This window comes from Primulina tabacum, chromosome 12 (assembly GCF_025594145.1).
Source record: "Primulina tabacum isolate GXHZ01 chromosome 12, ASM2559414v2, whole genome shotgun sequence".
Lineage (NCBI taxonomy): Eukaryota > Viridiplantae > Streptophyta > Magnoliopsida > Lamiales > Gesneriaceae > Primulina > Primulina tabacum.
Window position 1 is genome coordinate 38,229,843 of NC_134561.1, and position 23,761 is coordinate 38,253,603.

Consider the following 23,761-nt stretch of genomic DNA (forward strand, 5'->3'; position numbering starts at 1 on the left):
GACGCTCTTCAGAATCTATTTATTAATTTTTATTTTTGGTTCACAACAAAAAAAATGTTTTAAAATGTATCTTACTCAAGTTATCCACTTTACATAATATTTTTTTAAAAAAATATAAAAATGTAATTCAATAGCACCAAAAGATTGTTGCAAGTTAAATTTTCTTTGTGATTGTTTATATTAAATTTAACATTTTACCAATTTTTTTAATTAAATTAAAAAATATAAAATGCTTGTACACTACAATAAACATTGGGCTAAATCAATCTCGAGCGAATATTCACCTTCGTCACATCTTAAACAATTTTTTATTTGTGTGCGCCACAATATTTCTTCCTCCATTTGTATATAATATATATATTTTATAAGAGACGGCTGGCCTAATCGAGCAAATTATTCGAGTGTCAAAGAAGGTATAAATGATCATAAAATTTGACATTCAAACAATTCTTTTAATTAGTTGCGTACTCGTACATACAAGAAGCACAACCTAACACAAAAATGTCACCAAGAAAATGAAATTTACCATCTACTCACAAATACTCTATATCTTACAACCTTACACTGAAATTTCAAGAAAATATTCGATCACACTATCCATAAAACAAACCAGAAAATAGCATTCAGCCCAAGAAAATTCCTCAAAAGTGTTATTTTGTGCATCGTAGCGCTTGATTTGGAGTTTGATTTCAACATATGTTGCAGAGTAACTGTTGGCCCGACTTCCGGTGTCTCACAATGGCCAATGCCTGCATCAGACAAGGTGTCCAAATCAATTCCTAGCCCACTTTTTGCATCAAAACATAGTCCCAAATTATTATTAAGCTTTAATTTCCTTCTCATTCTCCAAACCATTTCTCTTGTGAAAGGAATAGGCCCTTCCAATCTGTTGTTATCTAGCCTAAGCTCACTTAAACCATTCAAATTCACAAGATTTGGTGGTATGGTTCCGTTAAGTTGGTTGCCATTAAGATGCAACACACGCAGTTCTGTCAGCTTATCTATTGACTCCGGTATCAGCCCTTCTAAATTCATGTTGGATAAACCTAAGATCATCAAACTATTCAATCCCTCAAAAGCGTTTTCCGGGATTATCGTAGCCGTTGAGGGGTTGCCACTGAGGATTAGAGCTTGGAGGGAGTTGAGATTCTTGAAAGGATATGTGAATGGATTTGATATAATGTTGTAACTTAAATCCAGAAGGATAAGGTCTTTCAAACCATTTAGATTCGGTGTCGGATCCGAAATGCGGTTACGACTTAAATCTACCTTTAGGAGAGAATCGCATCTTAAAAGTTGTGTAGGGATGGAACCTGTGAGATGATTTTGGTTAAGGTCTAGTATGCTTAGTCTTTGGAAAGAAATATCAGGAATTGAACCGGAGAGTCTGTTGCCACTCAAATCTAACGAACTTAGACCGGAAATCCGGCCGAGTGAAATCGGAATCGACCCGTTTAGATTGTTTCTGTGGAGATCCAGGGTTGTTAAACGGGTCAAATTGCCTATTTCATATGGGATAGGCCCAATGTGCCCATTTTCCCTAAGAACCAGAGTTTGCAAATTGGAGCCCAACAAGCCCAAAAAAGATGGGATTGGCTGTGGGTTATCAGTAAAGCAACGGTAAAAGAATAGGGTCCGAAGATGTGGGAGCCTAGTAATGGAATGGGAGATGAAAGAACGGGTCGGGTCGCAAGTCGGGAACGCTGTGTCGTCGGACAATGCACCGAATGACAGTGATACGACATGGAAGACATTGTCTTTATCGGGCATGCACTCGATCCCATGCCAACGACCACGGCACACATCCGGAATCTCGGTAGCCCATTCGTTTCCGGTAGCTCTCATCACATCATACACGGCTTCTTGCTCTATAGGGTCAGTTTTAGCTCCACTTCTGGAGCTTGTCAGACCGGATTGCGGCCCATCGACTAGAGCAGATGGCGCACCCGAATCGGACATGATCACGGTGAACGACATGCTGAATCTAACCAAAAGGAGTAATGATATGATCAATATTGTAGAGAAAGTGGAATCCATTTTTTGGTGGGCAAGTTGGAGAAATGAAGTTTGAAAACAAATATATAAGTAAGGAATTTGATGATATAATTATGGGCTGGTGAATTGTTGGTTACATAAATTGAAGTAATGTGTAATAATGAGGTCACGGGTATTGAGAGAAGTAGGTCCTTGGAGTATTAATGTCTATCACGGAGTTCATACCTTAGGGAGGGTTATTTTCTATTGCTGTATATTATTATATATGGTCCACGTATCAAATCCAAAGCAACTCGTGTATTTTTTTTATTGAATATCGGTGGGGTTGACCCGTCTCACAAATAAAAATTCGTGAAACTGTCTCACAAGAGACCTACTCTTTTAATAATTATCGTGACATATTTAATTTATTTACCATTTATCTTATAATGAACATTTGGAACTAAGAGCCTCAACCTTGTATTTTATTAAGGCACAATACTCTGCTCTCCCACTGAAGCAGATGATACCTTTTAAATGTAAGTGTTTGATCCCCATCCGAGATTAGGTCAGCCGGTTCACAACAAATGCAACATCGTCGATGTCAATCGAAAGCGTATTCTAAGATATTACGAACCATTCATTTTTTCTACTCGAGCTTCACAAGTAGTGGATGTACATAAGTGGTTTGCAGCAAAGAGATTATGTTTCACACCTGAGAGTAAGTGCATATATGCTATTGAGAACAATAATGCTTTTCAAAACAATAAAAACCCAAATCATTCCATTGAAACACAATTTCTATTGACATCGCAAAAAACTTGGTAGATTATGCATGATAATGAACTTGATGTAGCAAGTACATACTGAAAGTAACACGGACGATGTGCGACGATGCAACAGAGAATGAAAGTGGAAGTGATTAGTGGGAGATTAATAAGACACCACCTTATTGCACATTTTCTAGTTAATGTGGATTGCTCATCATCATTTATGCTTGATGCTGCACCAGATCGACAAACTGCTATACCTAATTGAACCAATTTTCATATAAATTCTATTTCCAGTGTTATGTTTATATAATTTATGATTCGTGTAAGTCTTTGTATGAATTCATAGGGGTGTCAAAATGCGACACGATCCGTCAACTCGACACGACCCAACACGAAAAAAATCAGGTTCGGGTTTTTCGGGTTCGGGTTGGGTGGATTCGGGTTAGTGCCATGTTAGGCGGGTTTCGGGTTGGGTCGGGTTGGGTCGCGGGTTGACCCACAAACTTTTTTTTTGAAAATATTACCTATATTTTTATATATTGTATGTTTGAACAAAATTTATTGTATATTTATATGATAAATTTTCATCATTTAATATTTATTTTGCATATTTTTATTTTTTAACAATTTTTTATTTGATTTAGTAAATATACTTTTAATTTTTTACGATTAAACATTCTAATTTAAATCGAAAATTTTGTTATTATGTGTTTAAATTAAAATATTATTATTATTTTTTATTTTTTTGAATTTTTTTCATTAATTTTTTAAAAAATTTTAAAAAATAAATAAAATTCGGGTTAGGCGAGTTAGACGGATTGAGTCGGGTTATACGGGTTCGTGTTCGGGTTGGGGGTTTTCGGGTTGCTTCGGGTTCGGGTTGAAAAAAAAATAAAAAAAATTTCGCTGGGTTGATCCAAAACCCTACCCAACCCACCCGATTGGACACCCCCTATGAATTCATGTAACTGCAGAAGAAATACATGTGGGAGGAGCATATCACGATGATGCGATCAGAGGTGTCCGGTATCAGCAATGTTCCATACTGTACAAACGTCTCTTTCTTTCAAGTCGTCGGCAAATTCACATTCCTCCACCTACCAGGTTTCTTAAAAATATAGATAAAGATATAACTGAATTTGAAAATATAGATATATATATTTATAATATTGAAAGATTTGAAAAAATTTATTCTAGGAATATATAAATATATTTCATATAATTGATGAATATGGTAATAATAATTACTTTGGTGTAATTTGACCATTACTAATAATGAGTTTTGTCTCAATATATAATATAGAATATAAATACATATATACATATATATATAGTCTAGATATGGGATTTCAAACCCATAAATGAGAAAACGATACATATCAATTTTGTTAAATAGATTTTTTTATCCGATCTTATTTTTGAAAAATATTATTTTTTATTACAAAATTATTACTTATCACTCTAAATATTAATCAGGTCAACACGTCTCACGGATATCTACATATGTGATATCGTCTCACAAGAGAATTATTATTATTATTATTATCTTCATAATCAATTATGATTGTCTACTAAAATTATATAACGGATTAAATTTCAAATTCTAAACATATAATAAGGAAAATTAAAATCTATAAACCATATATGATTTTACTTATCGATTGGGTTTAAACATATTTAATTGTAAGATTTAGAATGTCAAGTTTATAAAATATTTATTTTTTTAACTAATCAATAAATATAGTTAATTATATAATTTAAAAATGGATATTTAACGCAAAACCATACAAAATTTGAATATATATCATAGAGATCCGGGCCTTAATATATTAGTATTATTATTAATTATTAATAAACGAAAAATAATAATATCCTCTCTTTGTGGATAGGCCTGGTGCTGCTCTGCAAAAACAATCCATTCTCTCGGAGTTCTGCCCGACTTCTGCACACGGTAATAATCGGACAGCATTCCGTTTTTTGGCATGACAAAACCCTTCTACTGATTTCCCACTTTGCAAGGTTTTATAATCTTTTTTTTTTTGTTAAAAAAAATGCTCATGTTTGAAGGTTCTTATTTTTCTTGATTTTGACTAGGAAACGGTCTGCGGGTTTTCTATGTTCTGGTTTGCCTCTGGAGTTTGGAAAATGATGTGGAACTTCTTGCTTTTTTTTTTGTGTTTCAGGTGAAAGAAAATGGCTCAGATATTACTTCATGGGACTCTCCATGTCACGATCTATGAAGTGGATAGGTTGGGAAGTGGAGGGGGTGGTAATTTTTTCAGCAAGGTATAAAATCATCGTTCATTTGGTTTAAATCTTTTATCTTTTTGGTTGGATTTCGCTGTTTTTACAATTTTTTTCATGTGGGTTGGATCTGTTCTTGTAAAGATCTGACTTTGATTCGTGTAAGTTTAGTTATATGCCATTTTCTTGTGGAATTCCGGAGATGGAGATGGGATCTTGGGAAGTAGTTTGATTTGACTCCCTCAGGATCTATAGAGTTTTAATCATCTTGGGTATGGTCGCTGTTTGAATTTTATTGACCTTGCTTGGACGGAATATATGATATATTCATGATTGGTCATACTACGCAGTTTTCATGTCTCCAAAGTTTGCTATGGTCTCCAATCGATCTCTATAGTTGTATGGTTGATGCAAAATTGAATTTTTCGTATAATCTATAGCCTGGTGCTGGTGTTAGAGATGAAGTTCCAACTCTTCAGTGGTTAATTGTTTTTCATCAGCTGAAACAATTATTCATTATGCAATTAGCTAAACGGAATATGCATGGAAATTCTACATCTTTATACTTTTTTAGAAAATCCTAGGTGATGATGATATTCAACTTGCTCGATGCAATTTGTGCTTGATCTTATCATATACTTCGTTGATCAGATTCGTGCAGAATATTTCTTGAACTGTATTATTGAAAGTGCTTTTGTCCGTTTTTTTCGAGTCTTTCTGTAGCAATCATCATTCTCACTGCAAGGAATTCATAGAGCTTGCAGATTATAAATTCATCACTTTATTAGATTTAGCAGGAGTGTGCACCCCTTCTTAATGTCTCTATGTATATGGAATAATATCAGCTCTGTAGGTCTGACCGTTGTTGCAATAGTTATACTGCTAATTTAATGAAGAAAATATTAATATTTTCATTAATTTTTCCCTAGTTGCTGTTTATTATATCGACTGTCGTGTTGATTCTTGATCGATATTGATAATTATCATTGGTTAATGTTATATCAGCTTAAGGAGAACTTTGAGGAAACGATTGGTATTGGCAAAGGAACTCAAAAAATTTATGCAACTGTTGATTTAGAAAAGGCTAGAGTTGGGAGAACGAAAATTATTGAAAACGAACCTAGTAATCCTAGGTGGTGCGAGTCTTTTCATATTTACTGTGCACATATGGCATCAAATGTGATATTCACTGTCAAAGACGACAATCCCATCGGTGCCACTTTAATTGGAAGAGCTTATGTACCTGTTCCCGAGCTTATGGAAGGGGAAGAAGTGGATAGGTGGGTTGAGATATTGGACAATGACAAGAATCCTATAAGTGAAGGTTCTAAGATCCATGTAAAGTTGCAGTTTTTTGATTTGACTCGAGATCGTAACTGGGCTCGTGGAATTAAAAGTTCCAAGTATCCTGGGGTTCCATATACTTTCTTCGCTCAGAGAAAATGTTGTCGGGTTTCTTTATACCAGGATGCTCATGTGCCGGACCGATTTATTCCAAAGATCCCTCTATCTGGGGGAAAGTATTACGAGCCCCACAGATGCTGGGAAGATGTTTTTGATGCGATTACCAATGCAAAACATTTGATTTACATCACTGGATGGTCAGTCTACACAGAAATATCATTGATACGAGACTCTAGGAGGCAAAAGGAAGGAGGTGATACGACTCTGGGTGAGCTGCTTAAGAAGAAAGCCAGTGAAGGCGTGAAGGTTATTATGCTTGTTTGGGATGATAGAACTTCTGTTGGTCTGCTGAAAAAAGATGGGTTGATGGCTACCCATGATGAAGAAACCGAACATTACTTCCAAGGGACGGAAGTGCATTGTGTGTTGTGCCCTCGTAATCCAGATGATGGTGGAAGCTTTGTTCAAGATTTACAAATTTCTACCATGTTCACTCATCATCAGAAGATTGTTGTGGTGGATAGTAGTTTGCCTAATGGAGAGGACGAGAGGAGGAGAATCGTGAGTTTTGTTGGGGGTATTGATCTTTGTGATGGGAGATACGACACTCCCTTCCATTCGCTTTTCAGGACACTAGACACCGCCCATCACGATGATTTTCATCAGCCTAATTTCACTGGAGCTGTAATCACGAAAGGTGGGCCAAGGGAGCCTTGGCATGATATTCATTCTCGGTTGGAAGGGCCAATTGCGTGGGATGTGCTCTTTAATTTTGAACAGAGATGGAAGAAGCAAGGTGGGAAGGATATATTACTCAACTTTAGGGATCTGGAGGATGTTATTATTCCTCCATCGCCAGCTACATACCCCGATGATCAAGAGACATGGAATGTCCAATTGTTCAGATCTATTGATGGTGGGGCGGCCTTTGGATTCCCTGAAACGCCAGAAGATGCGGCCAAAGCGGGTCTCGTTAGTGGAAAAGATAATATAATTGACAGGAGCATTCAAGATGCATATATTCATGCCATACGTCGGGCCAAAGATTTTATTTACATCGAAAATCAGTATTTTCTTGGAAGCTGTTTCGGTTGGGATGGCCATGATATTAAGGTCGAAGATATTGGAGCTATGCATCTCATTCCTAAGGAACTTTCTTTGAAGATTGTTAGTAAGATCGAGGCTGGAGAAAGGTTCACCGTATACATAGTCGTTCCTATGTGGCCTGAAGGGATTCCAGAGAGTGCATCTGTTCAGGCTATCTTAGATTGGCAGAGGAGAACAATGGAGATGATGTATAAAGACATCATTCAAGCTCTTCAAGCTAAAGGCATTGTGGAGGACCCTCGAAATTACTTGACGTTCTTCTGCCTTGGGAATAGAGAGGTCAAGAGAAGTGGCGAATACGAGCCTTCTGAACAACCAGAACCTGATACAGATTATCTGAAAGCGCAGGAGGCTCGCCGTTTTATGATATACGTACATGCCAAGATGATGATAGGTTTGTAATAAATTCTGGCTTGATGTTTGAATCTCTCCATGAACTGATTCTTACAGGTTTCTGATAATCTTTTTTGTCTTGCAGTTGATGACGAGTACATAATAATTGGATCAGCCAACATCAACCAAAGATCAATGGATGGTGCTAGGGATTCGGAGATAGCCATGGGAGCCTACCAACCCTATCATTTAGCCAACAGGCAGCCAGCAAGAGGCCAAATCCATGGTTTCCGAATGTCATTATGGTACGAGCATTTGGGCATGCTGGACGAGACGTTTCTTCATCCGGGAAGCGAGGAATGTGCTATGAAAATGAATGAGATAGCTGACAAGTATTGGGATCTCTACTCGTGTGAAGAGCTTGAAAAGGATCTTCCCGGTCACTTGCTCCGCTACCCCATCGGGATCGCTAGTGAAGGCGATATTACAGAACTTCCTGGAACTGAATTCTTCCCTGACACTAAAGCACGTGTCCTTGGTACAAAGTCTGACTACCTCCCACCTATCCTTACCACCTAAGACGTGCAACAATGCCATGCATATATTTTGTCATCTTAACCAGCGATGAACTTTTATTTCCTGCGAATAAAAGCGTTGTTTTTGTGTGCTGATCTGCGGATATCGTGCTTTAATTCCGCAGAGATGTTGTGTTGCTTTAAGAGTTCGAGTTGTTTCTGATCTTTGTCGGCTTTGTGACTGAACCGATGTGTGTTGAATAGGCAGTTTTCAGCATTTGCACCTCGAGTTTTTATCTTACATTTGCATTTTTCTTTAGCGTTTGTTTTGCTGAAATATGGATTAAATTTACATCGTGTGTCATTTGAATGATAACCAGACTCAGGGACAGGTCTATGCTTGCCCCGTCCTAAGCTGTAGCCCAACACAATTTTTTTACAATGAGTTGTAGAGATTTTAGTCAATTCTAATTTTTTTTTGGTAACTATATATAGACATTTAAACACAGTCTAATTTTTTAAAAAGATATCACGGTACAAATAACTCAAAAAAAGTAATATTTAGAATACCTATTTAACTTTCACAGTAAATAAATGTAGATTCTTGATATTTCAAAGGGAGGTTTGGTGCAAATAAATCATAAAAGTGATAAATTTATTTTATCAGTTCTTTTATTTAATAGAATTTAGCTTTGAAAGTACATTTAAAATATATTAAAAATAGTTTTAAAATATAAATTTTGAATTGAATCTAAGTGAAACTTGTCTTGTATTACACGAGTTACATATTAATTTAAATAATATATAAATTTTGAAAAATGATATTAATTACTCATCTTTTTTGAAAATTAACTCATATTTTGAATATGTTAGGAATAATATTTTTTTTAAAAAAAATACCAAGATAATTTTGTTAACTATTTTCATATTATTATATCATATATATATATATATATAAATTAAATTATTATATTAAGTTCAAGTCCAACTCAACTTTAATTTCTGGATCAATCAACCTCGTATATATCATTCTTGGACCAGCTGTCATTCTTGGACAAATCGCAAGTGGAATCCGATCAGGTTCATCAGAAGTTCTTTCTACACACACTCAAATTCGAGATCTTGCCTGAACGAACTCTTATCACTTGAAACTACAAACATTTACGCTTATCACTTGAAACTACAAACATTTATAATATTTTATGTAAGTCAAGAATTTTTTTGGATTCGCATAAACAAAATGGAAATAACAATAACACAGACATCTAAAATGAGGATCAGAAAAAAAGACTACGCATAAAACCAGAGGGAACTGGAAAGAACCAAAGAAATATGTTCCACAACATGCTCCACATGTAATAATATCACACACAACTTTGGAAAGAACCTTCGGTATCACACATGAAAACCATGAATGCATTGTCTCTTTCCAGACTGGTTCTTCTCATTAATTCACCAATTTTTTTACATAAAAAACAGTAGGATAATTTGATCGGGTCATCATGTATGTTTGACTCGTGAGATGGTATGATAAAAATGTATGATATAAGAATGTTGTTTTAGACAAAAATGGTGTCATCCACTTTTGATCGATCGAAACTCGTAGAGAAGACAAGAAACTAAGATTTCAAAGAGATCATGATCAAATTCTTGTAAATATATAATCAATTAATAAAAAAACAGTACTAAAAATAGGAAAGAAAATGATATACTACCCCACCAAACACTCTAAACCATAGGCAACAATATCTACAAATAATAAATATATAAACAATAATAATAAATAAATAAATAAATATACCAACTCGCAAACAACCAACCCCACCAGATTTTCATATTCAAAAATAAAAGCTTGTTTAGGAGCAATTTGTTTGGTTCTGTGGACCTGTTTTCTTCTGGACTAAAATGTTGACTTCTCAAGCTCTGGTCCTGGCCACAGCCATGGCTGCCTCTGCTGGCACCATAATCATCTTCAATCTTTTCCACGAAAGATATTCCCCAACTCCCAAAAATCAAGATTCCCCTGATCTCCATGAAAAACAAGAACTGAAATCTTGTTTATCATCAGGTAGTAAACCAGACACAAGTCAAAATTTTTTTGTATCAATGTTCTAGATTCAATCCTGGTATTTATTCAAGTTTTGCAATGTTAATGGATCATATTCGTGGATCAATCCCTGGTTTGCATGTTATACGGTTTTTATTCAACATTTTTGCATGTCTAGGTGGGAAGAGAAGAGATGGAAAAAGGAGGAAAAGGGTTCGATTCGCAGATGATGTGAAGCTGGATTCAAGAAGGGACTCGAATGAGAAATTCGACAAAAAGAGAAACAAGAAAGTAGCTGAAGTTGAGAGCAATCGTTGCGGGAAAGAGATGCTTGGATTACGGAGAAATATGCCTGCGAATCGGGTGGCTTTGTACAGTGGGATTCTGAAGAATCGTTTCCAGACGATGGAATATTCGTATTGACTCGTTTTGATTGGTTGTAATGTATATTTTGTCTTTTTTTTTCTTGGGAAGAATTCTTGTACAGAAAAATGTTTGGAAAAAAAAGAAGAAAATGGTTCGTGGATTTTCTCCACCATTTGTAAATACAGGAAAAGATTAATTAGCTCTAAAAATCTCCAGTTTTTATGCTTTTATTGTTTTTCTTGAATCTTCAAGAATTTTCGATTCATGGTGAAATCAATCCGATCTAAATTTTCATAAACACTACAAGAAAAATGATTTTCTGCATCACATCATCAACAGCAGTGCATTAAAAGTACGACTGCGAATAGTATTTTTAACGGCGCGCACCCATATGCACGCTGCAGATAGTAATATCTGCAGCATGCATTTATGTGTGCTGTTAATAAATTATATAAACGACAGCGTGCAGTTATATGTGAGTTGTTAATAACCTATGCAATTTTTCGCAGCGCACAATAAAGGTACGCCGTTAATAATATTATTAACAGCGTGAATGTTTATGCGCATTGTTAAAAGTAAATCATTTTTAAAAAAATCATGTTTAGACATTAACGGCGTACATTAATCGTACGCCGTCAATAGGTTTCTTGTGAAACAGTTTCACGGATCTATATTCGTAATACATGTCAATCCGATGAAAATGGACTAAAAAAATACTTGATTTCATTGTCGAGTCAAGTACGCAGAAGATTCGTCTCACACAATCGACTCATGAAACATAGTTTTTGTGAATTCCAATGGTTAATCTCATATAAAAATTTATGGAAGGGTGTAAAAGATCTAGAATTTAACTTTATTGTAGGTTTACCTTTTAATTACTATAATAATTCAATCATGTTAATTGCTTGATACAAGATTGGACTGTTTGATTTTCTGGTAATAATGATTTTAAATAGTTCTTGGTCATATGATTTGTTCCTCCTATCCCCAACACACTATCTTATACTTGTCTTTGCATTTATTATTCCTAATATTTATTCTTAAAAAATAAAATTCTTCCTAATATTTTGACTCTTGGTTGATACCAAAAAACTACGACCATGGTATTTCCCCCCTATTTTTACAATTACTGAATTTAAATTTATTTTCCCTAGATTTAAACTTAGTAACTTACTATGTTTTTATTGAGAAAATTATATACGGTTATTGTTCCACTAATTTGCACTTTTTAAATTCTTTATCAGTATTTTTTCATCGGAGTGTCGATGTGATATCAGACATGTTAGCCACATGATCATTTTTCGGTGTCACTAATCACTCCGATGAAAATAGACAAAAATTGAATAAGAAATACAGATGAACTAAAACAGCTAATTTCCCAATAATATGACAAAAAAAAAGTACAAATTGTTGGACAAAAAAATTTAATTTTCCTTTTATGTCTTCTGTTTATCACCTACTATGGTAACTTTAGCCCTTCATTTCTATTTCTACAACATTAATCTTATATTGCTCTTCTATTCTTGATGATTTGAATGCTCTATTTAGAATAAAAAATGCGAGGGGGATTTTTTTTAAAAAAATACGAAACCCTATAAACCTCACTGAATTTTGATTCAAATATTAGGCAAATCTTGAAATTTACGAATTCGTACTTGGGAAGAATAATTTTATAATTCTAAAAACATGAAAAATCCCCCTCGCATTTTATGAAACTCCTATCCTACGTTTGATTGAAGGATAAAATAATAAATGATTAAGAGAAATGATAAAAAGAATGTGAAGTAGAAATATAATATATAATAATAAAATAATATTACGTTTGGTATGATGATTAAGAATGAGATAATTAATAATATTTTGATGAATTGACAAAATTGTTCTTCCACTTTTGCGGCGGCAGTCGGCCGACGGTGTGATTGTCGGCGGCAGCGGCGGTCGGCCGACAGGAGGAGGGGGCGGTCGGCGGTTGGCAGAGAGCGGCGGGGTCGGCGGGCTTGGCGGTGGTCGGCTGTCGGTGGAGGGGAGTTGTGGTGAGTTTGGATTTAGGAGAAGGGTAAAATTGGAAAAATAGATGGATTAAGAGTGATAAATAATCTCCACCTAGTATATAACCTAATCATTCATAGTAGGGATTGACTTGATTAAATAAAAAACCTACCAAACATGGAATTAGGTGACTTAAAAAACCATAAACCCATTTAATCACTCCAACCGAACGAAGCATTAGAGTAAAAGCTTTCCAAAGATAATTTGGAACCAAATGGCAGGAATATCGTCTATACCGGAATTTGTATTCCGAACATCACATCATGAAATGTAATTAAAAAAATTCTTTGAAAACAAAGAGATTGCTCTCTTGTATTCCATTTTCTTCTGCTTTTATTAACAAAAATGAAGGATCGCTCCAGGTGATTTAATTCCATGCATGCATGTAATATCAGCTTAATAGACCAAGATAAACTACAGAAACTGCATGTAAACTGTACGTCTTCGTCCGCCACGAGCACGATCATAGGATCTTTACTGTATACGAGATCTTTATCTTCTTTGTCAAACAAATAATTGGTTTTATATACAAAATATAGCTAGGAAGGAAAATTGGTAGCCGAAGTTTGTGATACAGAACCTGTGTACGTATATATGTACTTTGGATGAGTCCATAAATAATCCTTTCTCCAACATTAAGAAATTGAAACTTGGAGAAATATCTGGAGAACAGAAATACATTAAGCTGAAATCAAAAGTTGATTGAGTTTTCAGAACTCTGGAATGCTAATTTTGGTAGCTTATGTAGCAGCAAAAAGCCATTTTGCACTCTTATCCTGCTTTGCATAAGCCTACATTGGAGTTCTTTTCTTCTTTTTCTTTTTGGATCAAAATCATTGTTGTTTTTATATGTTCAAATATAGGTTTCTTGATGCTGTTATCCAACTGTTTTAACTGTAAAGTAGCACGAAATGTTGGATATTGCGGTTCATATATTCGGGAGAGCAGTTTCTATGCTACACCAGGTGTAATGACGAATATTTGTTCCTGTCAGCCACCATGAATTAACTAACATATATAGTCTTTGTTCCACCGGGAGTATCATGGTCAGATCGGCAATAATCGATGGCAGTGTAAGTAATCTAAGGCATTGACATTTTCTGGCATGCATTTGAATTGTGAAGCTGAGAAATATTAAGGGGAAAAAAACACTTGAAGAATTTAAAATCTTTAGAGACTATAAGGTGAATTGTTTCTCTCATATTTAATGGGAAAATGCACAAGTTTTTTGTCCTAATGAAGAACATAGTAACGAAACCTTTTTTTCACATAGGAGGCTTGGTATTCTCTGAAATGGAAACTGCACGCGGAGGAGGAAAGATTACTGACAAATGACGTTGTAAGCGTGTTTCTACAGTCATAGGCGCAAATTTACCATTTGGATTCTCCAAATCTCCATGTTACTGTGGCAAAAGTGGGTAAAAATACTTTAATTTCTTTGCAGAGGTGCTCTCATGTGTTTGGACTGCCACTGTGAAATCTAACTAAGATCCGTACACATACATTTTTCGAGAAAGGAATTGCTCCCACTTTTTGGTTTCTTGTAATGAGAGCAGACAACAAATCATAAAACTTGACTAATTGTCGAAATATTTTCTTAATATAGGATGGTTTTTGGACAAACATCATCAACACAAAGGTCGGAATGGTTTGGACTGTTTCTGCTCCCAAGTCCTACCCGATGACTTTCATTCCAAAAATATGCATTTTATGTCTTAACATTTTCCAAAGTTCATATTCAGTCATCTCCAAATAAAATGCATGGATCAATTGTTAGAAAGATTTGAATTTGACGTCAAATCGAATTGTAGCCCATATCAAAGATCATTAGGGGAAACATACCTGATCGAGTCGGCGCAACCGTAGTATCATTTTTGGGTGGAAAACGCATGAGTATCCTCAACTTGAGACTTTTGTAGATGCGAGAATCTGAGGTTTCTAAACATACGTCATATAAAGACAAAAATACACAAGGATTCAAACCAAGAAATAAACACGATACTCGATCTTCCTCAGTATATTTGTTCTTTCAAGTTTAGAAACATGTTTTTGAGAAAATCTAACATGAAAACTATTCCCGACAACATACATTTTTTCTATTTTCAATCTTTACATAATTTCCAACTTAATCAACAATATTCACAAACGAATGTTCACAGTCAGCTTAAACTAACGCATGTCATTGACTTCAGGGTTTTTTGTCCGTCAGAAAGGAAGGCAATTTTCCCAAGAAAGTTGTTACTTGATATCATGCAGAAGAAATAGTTTAATTTAGTGTGCACTCAATTTTTCTCTTTTCTTTTCAAAAATCATAAACTTTTTACAGACTTTTGTTTTGTTCTAACAATATTGATACACATAAATTATAATTTTCTTTCCCGTAGTAAAATTCGTAGTGGCGCAAGATTCTGAAAAGGTCATTTCATACTTCCCCCCCATACCACAGTGATGAAACGCAACATTTTCACGAAAGGAGAAACCAAAACATTATTTTCTGTGTGAGATGTCATCTAAACCCAATGATATCAAAACACTGTACCACTCATGTCCCTTCCTCTGGATACAGTGCTTCACCTTGTCTGTATAAAGAATTTCACTTTTCATCTATATTTTCGTTAATATTAATAATAATGTTACAAAGATAGCAATTCAATAATCCTTACACGCTCACACTTGGTTGTATGTTAGCATGCAGATATGTTAGACGCAACTGAGTGGCTAGGTAGCTTCATTTGCTGCCTCTGTGGGCGTGATGGCTCTGTCAACAAACTATCATCTATCTCTCAGTTTCGCAGCCTTGGCCATCTTCTTCTTTTCTCTCACTTTGCTCCCTTCTAAATCAGGTAAAAAAACAACCCTACTCCATCTGTATTCTGGTATGCTGAATTTTACACTTGAAGCTTCTTGATTATGCATGTAATTTTAAAACAGTTTGCTTCGTCATCTTCTGTTGCACATTCAGCTTGAGGTTTAATTCAAGTTCATCCATCATTTGGCACTTAATTTCTTGATCTGACTGATTATTGGATGATAAATCTGCAGGTGGGATGGACCATACATCGAGCATCAATATCGACGAGCAGCTGAAGAAGATGATTCTTGGATCGAGGCCACCAGCCTGTAGTGTGGACAAATGCATGAACTGCAGGCCATGTGAAGCCACCCTAGTCATCCCACCTCACCGGAACAAGGATAATAATAACAATAAAAAAATCGAAAGGGCTTACGAAAAATCATCCCGCAGAGAAGATGACAGCTACTATCTTCTTTCTTGGAAATGTAGGTGTGGAGATAAGTTCTATCAACCTTGAAATTCATAAAATATTAGGAAAATCCATTAATGGCTCTGTAATTATATTTATTTATGTTATGTTTTTGTTTTGGCATTTTCTCGAGATGTGAATTTTGATGTCTTTAAAATGTACCGCATGTTGTTTGTTAACGTAGATAAATCTGCCAAAAGAGATGAACAAGTTGGTAAAGTTCGGGGAAATGTAGGTTGATGACAGTCACATTATCCCATCGTCATGTGAATCGATTATCATATGAAACATATTTTTCACTGAAATATTATAGGATTATGGATATGATCTGTAGGTCGGTGTTTGTTGTATTCTCCCTCAGATCTTTGCATATTCGTGCACATCTCTCGATTTATTTTTCGGTCTAAGATTAAGAGGCTTCTAACTCATTTAAAGGGGTTTACTACCATCGGTCAACCTTTTGGAGATTAATGTAGCAAAATCTTGGAAAAACATGCAATTAATTTTAAAAATATATTTAACTTAAGATATGTTTCCCCTTTATTATGATGTTGGCTGTATTTTTCATTTTGTTTCGATTTCTTACCATGGACTATCAGTAATTTCGATAAATTAAATTACTTTTTAAGAAAATCGTAACTAAATCGGGTGTATATATGAATATTTATTTAAACGAAACCAATTATTTGAATCCCAATAACATATTTTTATTTGTGTTCAATTTTTGTCGGATCAAAAAATATTTGATACTATTTTGTTCACGCCATAAATATTTGATAAAATTTGATATAAAACATTAAAAATATGATTGTAGTGACATTTTTTCATGAGACCTGTTTAAAATGTACTGCATGTTGTTTTATTAATGTAGCAGAATCTTGGAACAACATGAAATTAATTTTAAAATTTACTAAATTTAAGCTATTTTTCCCAATTATTATGTTGTTGGCTGTATTTTTATTTATTTTTGTTTCGATTTCTAATTCTTGCCATGGACTTATCAGATATTTCAATAAATAATATCTTGTGTATTGATTTACTTTCAATAATTCAGTTTATATTTTAATGATGTTATTATTTTTCTTAAATAAATGGGGCCAAGGACAGAAAAATCGTCCTTTGATTTCAAAATTGATTGGACATTTCCCCACTCTCTTTTTTTATAGGTTGGTGTACTATTTTTGTTTTGAAAGCATTCAAATGACATGACACCACCATATTTAATTTGTCGGTATTTCCATCGAATATTAATCTGTATTTTTTTTTTCTCTTTCAAAATCAATCACTATTTCAATCGCATGCGTTAGCCCGGTGATAATTTGTGAGGTTCGTGATTGAAGAGGGTGGAGGGTGATCATCGGTGTCATGAAATTACACGGAAAATGAGCGGTTTTTGATAGATTTATAGACGGAGGAAACATAGATGAACCGATCTTAAACCGAAAGGATAGAGATTCCGAAACTGTTCAAGTGTAGGATTGTGCAGTTGAAGATGGTTTAAAAGATTTGATATATACTACTCATATAAAAAAGATGTATCTTCTTTGCGGTAGCTCATCACCTAAGAACTCCAAAATTAAGCGTGCTTGACTTGAGTCAATTTTGGGATGGGTGACTCCTCTGAGAAACTTCCCAGGATGCATGTGAGTGAGGACATAAGTACGCTGGAAAGACCCGTATTGATACAGTAAGTACAGTTATCGAATATGGGGCATTAAGTAATTCCTCCACATAATCCATGCAATTTTAAGTTTTGCGTCTTGCATGCTTGTATATCGGATTATTTTATATGAATATTTTTTAAAAAAAAAATTAATTTTTTTCCTGATTTTTTAAAAGTTTTTTATTCTAAAAAATTTCCTTACATAAACTTAATTTGATTGTTCATGATAAAGAAAAAAAAAAGGATATTTTTTAAATAAAAATAGCATGACATTATTTTTTCTCTATTATGTTCAAAATTGATATATAGCATAATATAAGTAAATGGTCAATACATCCTTAATAACATAGTTGTATTTGTGCTTAGTCTATGTAAGACCAAAATAATTTCTGCAGAATCTGATTCACAAAAAAATGTTTTTCACTCCTTGCCCCCAATTGTTGATGAAATTCAGTACAAAAAAATTGAAAAATCTGATATCGATATATGATATTTAAATACAAAATGTTCTACGTCTAAAACTAATATATGATTTTTGAGTATTCGAATTTGTATAACAAGTACTGTATTAATTACACGTCTTTTCTCGTATGAAAATCGATATAAAAATTGAAAATACGTAACTAATATACGATATTTGAGTACAAAATATTTCAGATCTAGCACACTAATATATGATTTTTGAGTATGCAAACATGTATAACAACTATTGGAATTGATGATAAGTTTTTTTCTAAATGAAAATCAATACAAAATATTAAAAATATGTGTTTGCACAGAAAATTGTGGGACGTATGATACACGTGATCGTGCCAATTAAATTTACGATTTATCCGACCTATTTTATCGAAACATTGTGAATCTCTATTTGGTTGGTTCTAACTCCCTGGATATAGTCACAAACCTAATAATTTAACCGATAAATACAATGAAAATTGTAAAAGAAATCTATAAACAATATCAAATTTAATTATGCTATTATGATTCAGAATAAAAAAAATTTACAAATATAATTGGAAAAACTGGAGTAATATGCTAAAACTTGAAGAAAATCTACTGGAAAAGAAGCAATATGACATGAACTGAATTTGATCAAATTTACAGAGAATATCTGCTCGAGTTGTTGATTGAATTTTTGCGATAGCTTTTTCTGATGTCTTTTTTTCACTTTTGTTCCACTCTTCCAAGTGGTTTTGGTCATCTTCCACGATCGTTCATCATAGATCATGAGTCAACTTCCTCAGTCTCCATGTTGGACCATTAGACTTGTGCTCAATTGCTCTTGGATATTAGTTTTTCTTTACCTTCGCCACATAGAAATACTAAAGGATGAAATGTAAAATCATTATTTGGCTATTGGGACCTTTCAGATAAAAAAAACATCGGTGGCCGCTTTTGACTAACTTAGTGCAAATTTGTGGCTATAACTGTAAAATATTTTAACCATTAGATCATCTCTAAACATGCTTCATTTTGCTTTGCTTCCATATTTTGTGATTCACATGCATCACAACTTGATCAGAAATCCTTATTTCACCTGTCTCTACGGCATATTTCTTGAGTAATGTTAAGATTGGAACTTGGGCCTAACTCAACCCCAAAAACTAGCTCAAGGGGGAGGATTGTCCAACCCCATATATACAATTCCCGGGTTATTTATCCAATCGACGTGGGACAATTAACACACCCCTCTCACGCACAAGATTGAACAACTCTCCAAATTTCAAAGCCCAATAATCAGGCTCTGGTCATCTTTCCTCGGTTAAGGCCAGAATTTCAATCTTTTTGGAAAACCGAATATTCGTAGATTTCAAAGCCACGAGGGATTGAAGAAGCTCAAATCCTTGAAATCCTATTGACCAATAATAAAATCATGATTATTTTTCAAGAATAAATTGATTGAAATTGATATTTGGTCATCATGATTTTTATGCTTTATTTAGTTAGTATAGATGAACAAAAAATTGTTATTGGATTAATGAGTAGGTCTCTTGTAAGACGGTCTCACGATAATTTTTATCTCTAAGACGGGTCAATCTACCGATATTCACAATAAAAAGCAATAATCTTAGCATAAAAAGTAATATTTTTTCATGGATGACACAAATAAGAGATCCGTCTCACAAAATACGGCCCGTGAGACCAGTTTTTGCCGTTGCTTTATTGCACCCAATCTATAATTTCCATTCTAATTGATCAATAATTTTGATCGTCATTTTTTTTCGAGGAAACAAAAGATAAGTTCATCTTATTATTACTTCTTTCCTTTTTTTTTTCCCTAAATTTTTGGAAAGAAATATTGCTTACTTCAAATTAAATTTATTTTTTAGGGCTGGGTTTCTACGCTCGGCTGAACAAGCCAATTGGATTAAAAATTTAACCCACATTTCAATGAGCTGAGCCCAACCAAATGCATAGTAATTTCGATAAACTGATTCGGATTTTTTTTTAAAAAAATAATAATAATTTGATAGATAAATTTTAATAATTTAATTTCGTGAATCTTTGAAATCCTGCTCTCATAATTTCACCCAAATATATTCCATTTATTTTAAAAAATATTAACGAATTATGAACATCTTTTAGGCATAGTTTGGTACATATGATAGGATAAACATGTGCTATATAATATAAGGATAAGTTAAGGATAAATAAGATGTATGATATTATATTTAATGTTTGATATGATTTTAATAAGAGTGATTAAATTTATATATTAGATTGTAATGACAAAATTAACTTTATCATAATAAATTTTATAATATCAAAGTTGTTGCTTGAATTTATATTTTTTATATGTTCATGCGTCGATAGTGCTTGCATGATTTATTTATTTTTACCTAATTTTATATATTATATAATACGATAATTGAGCCCTTGATTTTGTGAGTCAAGTCAAATATCAATTTTTAAGGTTAATCGAGTGATACTAATAATTTTATTGATATTTATAAAAATTATTTATATAATTATCTCGAATTCATTTATATAATTATCATATTATATAATATACAAAATAAATAAAAATATTTATTTGATTTTAATTTCTACCTACTAGCATAGATTTATAAAAATAATTTATAAATTGAGGGCAATTAAGTCATTTGTAGTGTATTTTATCATTAAATTAAAATTATGACCCCTAATAGAAGGGACATTTTATCCTTCTAAAAAATTATTTATCAAGAGATCATGGGCTTTTTAAAAAGGTACCAAACATGGGATAAGGAGAATTATTTATCAATCTCTCCCTTATCCCATGTACCAAACTATGTCTTAATGTACATATAAACAATAATCGAGACACACTCAATGTATGTATGCGTAAAATATAATAAAACAAATTAACAACCCGAAGCTTCGCAAAATTTAGAAGAATTGGAAATGATACAAGAATATGAGGCGTTTTGAAATGGATGTTTTCATAAACTTGAAAATTAGCTTTGCATAGTAAAGTGGATTTAGACTTTATAGATTCAGTTACAATATTCTAAAAAAATGTTGTAAATTTGGAGACAATTACATGTGAAATAGGACTCTCGTGAGACTGTCTCATATAAAATTTTTTTCAATTACATGTGGACGCAGTGCTTCTTTGTAAAGAATTTTTTTTTAAAAAAAAAAATCGAACAACATAAAAAAAAATACATCGGGACACCAAAATGTAAAGTCTATCATCTTATTATATTATAATATCTTTGAATTTTTTTTTAAAAAAAAATTCAATATTGTTTAATATATTAAATTTGTTGGCTTACCAGAAAAAGATTGGTGAAATTAGGTTGACTTGAACCTTTCACTAATTGCCCACCGTCGGTGTCTGCAACGCTCGAGTGTGTGAAGGTAGACTTACTTTTAAAATGACCCGTATCAATCTTATCGTTTCACAATCCCTCTCAACTTCTAGCCTCCCCTGTCACGGTAAATGAATGAAAATTATAATAGATTATAATATTTAAATATACGATGATTAAAACATCACGTTCGATTAATTTTTCAGTAAAAATATATATTATATTCCAAAATATATATATATTTCACTAGTCTTTTCGTGTAAAAAAAATTTATATATATTTCACCTGTATTACATTGAGAAATTTTATATTACAAGGAAAATGATCTTCCAACAATAGTTGGAAGTAAGCCACAAAGATAGAAAATGAAAGGATTTAGATATCAGGCCTATGTCGGGAGGGTAAGAAGTAGAAGTAGTTCTTGGAAATTAAGAACAATATAATCTTGAAATCCTTTGAATAGAAATAGACTAGTTCAGAATAATTATGCAAGGACATATAGTGAAAAAAGTGAAGAATTTTCCAGATGAACTAAAAGAAAAAAAACAGCTTCAAAGATTCTTAGGAGTTTTTAACTTTGCTGGAATGTTCATTAAAAATTTAGCAAAACATAGAAAAGTGTTTAGTTCATTACTAAAAAAGATGCATGGTTTATCTGGACAGAAGAACACACAAACGACTTAGCCAACTAAAAAATTTGCAAATATCTTCCCAAAATAGTTATTCCTCAAGATGAAGATAATGTGGTACTATATATAGATTTCAGTGATCATTGGTGGACAGCGTTCTTACAAATGTCACATCAGATGGAGAACAACCATGCATGTATTTTAGTGGGCTATTAACAGATGAAGAAGACGTAATATGACATATCAACAAAAATGAATTTTATGCAGTAAAAAAAAACTTTTAAAAAATGATCATTATTTTTACTTGCAAAGAAATTTATCTTAAAAATCGATAATATACATGTAAAAGCTCTCTTGAGAAATAGAATTTAATCTAAACTCGAGAATACTATATTATTGAAATGACAAACTTTGTATCAAAATTATATTTTTGATATTGTTATTATGAAATCTCATGAAAATATTCTTGCAAATTTCTTAACAAGAGATGAACAACGCTATTGTTGATATTATCATGAAAATACAGAGGCATTCGAGGGAATACCTTGAAATGCTTTAAACTGAGTTCAATAAACTTGCCCGAAATGCATGTAGAAAACAACAAGTTGATAAGAGCATTGTCTCTGATCGAATAACATGTTGTTTACATGCTTATAATCAACTATAGTCTGTATTGTAAAATCCGATCCTCGAAGTTATTGAGAAGCCATTGATTTCCCAAATTGAGGGTTTTTGTGTACATGACTATATCTGGAGCTGAGAATTCAAGTATCCCCAACAAAAATATTAAGTTGGGATAATCTTTAAATGAGTTGACCAAAGAAAAATTTGAAGCTCTGGATCCTTATCTCGAGCGTTCAAGTCAATCATTCACCTTGAGGATTAAAGATGAAGAGATCGATCTTAGACCTTAAACTGACAATGAAAAATCTAAGGTTAGTATGGATGAGCTTATAGTTTCTCTATTTCAGGTATATCAACAGAACTAAGAGAAATTAAAAACAAGAATAAATATCAACCTAGCCACAATCCGAGTTCATATAGCAAGAAAGAATCCTATGATATAGATGAAAGCAAATTTCTATTCCCAAAGAGGTAAAATCATGTTATGAATTTGGAGCTCTTGCCAGTTTATACTATCACCCAGCTTCCCAAAAATCTCGAGACTACCAAAATGGATCTAAGAAAATGTTCATGAAACATTGTCAAATAATGATTATTTGTCAAGAAGAGATATTCCGGAGCTTTACTTTTTTAGTACAACAATAGAACAAACTGGAAAGGCTCACATGAATGATGAAGCCTTTCACTTCATCAAGTTGAGAATACCAGACATGCACATTCAAATTTCATCAAGGATCCTCTGAAGAATGACACACTTCTTGTTTCATCACTCACTTAAGACGACATCTCCATTAGAAGAGTATAGTAATTATGGGTCTTTCTCACAGAGATATACAGAATCAAGTTTTGATTTAAGTTTTATCAACATTCTGTAAATGAATATTTTACGCTAAATACCATGACATGAAAAACTACAAGTTTTGCAGAAGAAATATTTGAAAAGAAAGAAATCTTCTGTAAAACAGCAAGCTGGCGA

The 23,761-nt window shown here is 33.3% G+C and overlaps 3 protein-coding genes and 1 long non-coding RNA gene across 5 annotated transcripts; 3 read left to right on the forward strand and 1 right to left on the reverse strand.

Annotated features, from left to right (window-relative positions):
- Positions 1-549: 549 nt before the first annotated feature.
- Positions 550-2,069, reverse strand: LOC142521397 (uncharacterized). The gene has a single exon (XM_075624601.1). The coding sequence runs from the start codon at positions 2,035-2,037 to the stop codon at positions 589-591; it is 1,449 nt and encodes a 482-aa protein (XP_075480716.1). The 5' UTR covers positions 2,038-2,069; the 3' UTR covers positions 550-588.
- A 2,494-nt stretch (positions 2,070-4,563) lies between these two features.
- Positions 4,564-8,669, forward strand: LOC142520664 (phospholipase D alpha 1). Of its 2 annotated transcripts, none has more exons than XM_075623748.1 (4): positions 4,564-4,698; positions 4,931-5,033; positions 5,997-7,896; positions 7,981-8,669. In XM_075623748.1, the coding sequence occupies exons 2-4, from the start codon at positions 4,941-4,943 to the stop codon at positions 8,412-8,414; spliced, it is 2,427 nt and encodes an 808-aa protein (XP_075479863.1). In that variant the 5' UTR covers positions 4,564-4,698; positions 4,931-4,940; the 3' UTR covers positions 8,415-8,669. The 2 variants fall into 2 exon arrangements, with proteins under 2 accessions (XP_075479863.1, XP_075479864.1); XM_075623749.1 differs by having other exon boundaries at positions 4,631-4,766.
- Positions 8,670-10,070: 1,401 nt separating this feature from the next.
- LOC142520842 (uncharacterized) lies at positions 10,071-10,945 on the forward strand. The gene is made up of 2 exons (XR_012814007.1): positions 10,071-10,418; positions 10,576-10,945. It is a non-coding gene; the product is annotated as an uncharacterized LOC142520842 (long non-coding RNA).
- Positions 10,946-15,321: 4,376 nt separating this feature from the next.
- Positions 15,322-16,215, forward strand: LOC142521071 (EPIDERMAL PATTERNING FACTOR-like protein 8). Its single transcript, XM_075624259.1, has 3 exons — positions 15,322-15,389; positions 15,501-15,655; positions 15,855-16,215. Exons 2-3 carry the CDS (start codon positions 15,565-15,567, stop codon positions 16,121-16,123), a joined length of 360 nt encoding a protein of 119 aa, XP_075480374.1. The 5' UTR covers positions 15,322-15,389; positions 15,501-15,564; the 3' UTR covers positions 16,124-16,215.
- Positions 16,216-23,761: the final 7,546 nt, after the last annotated feature.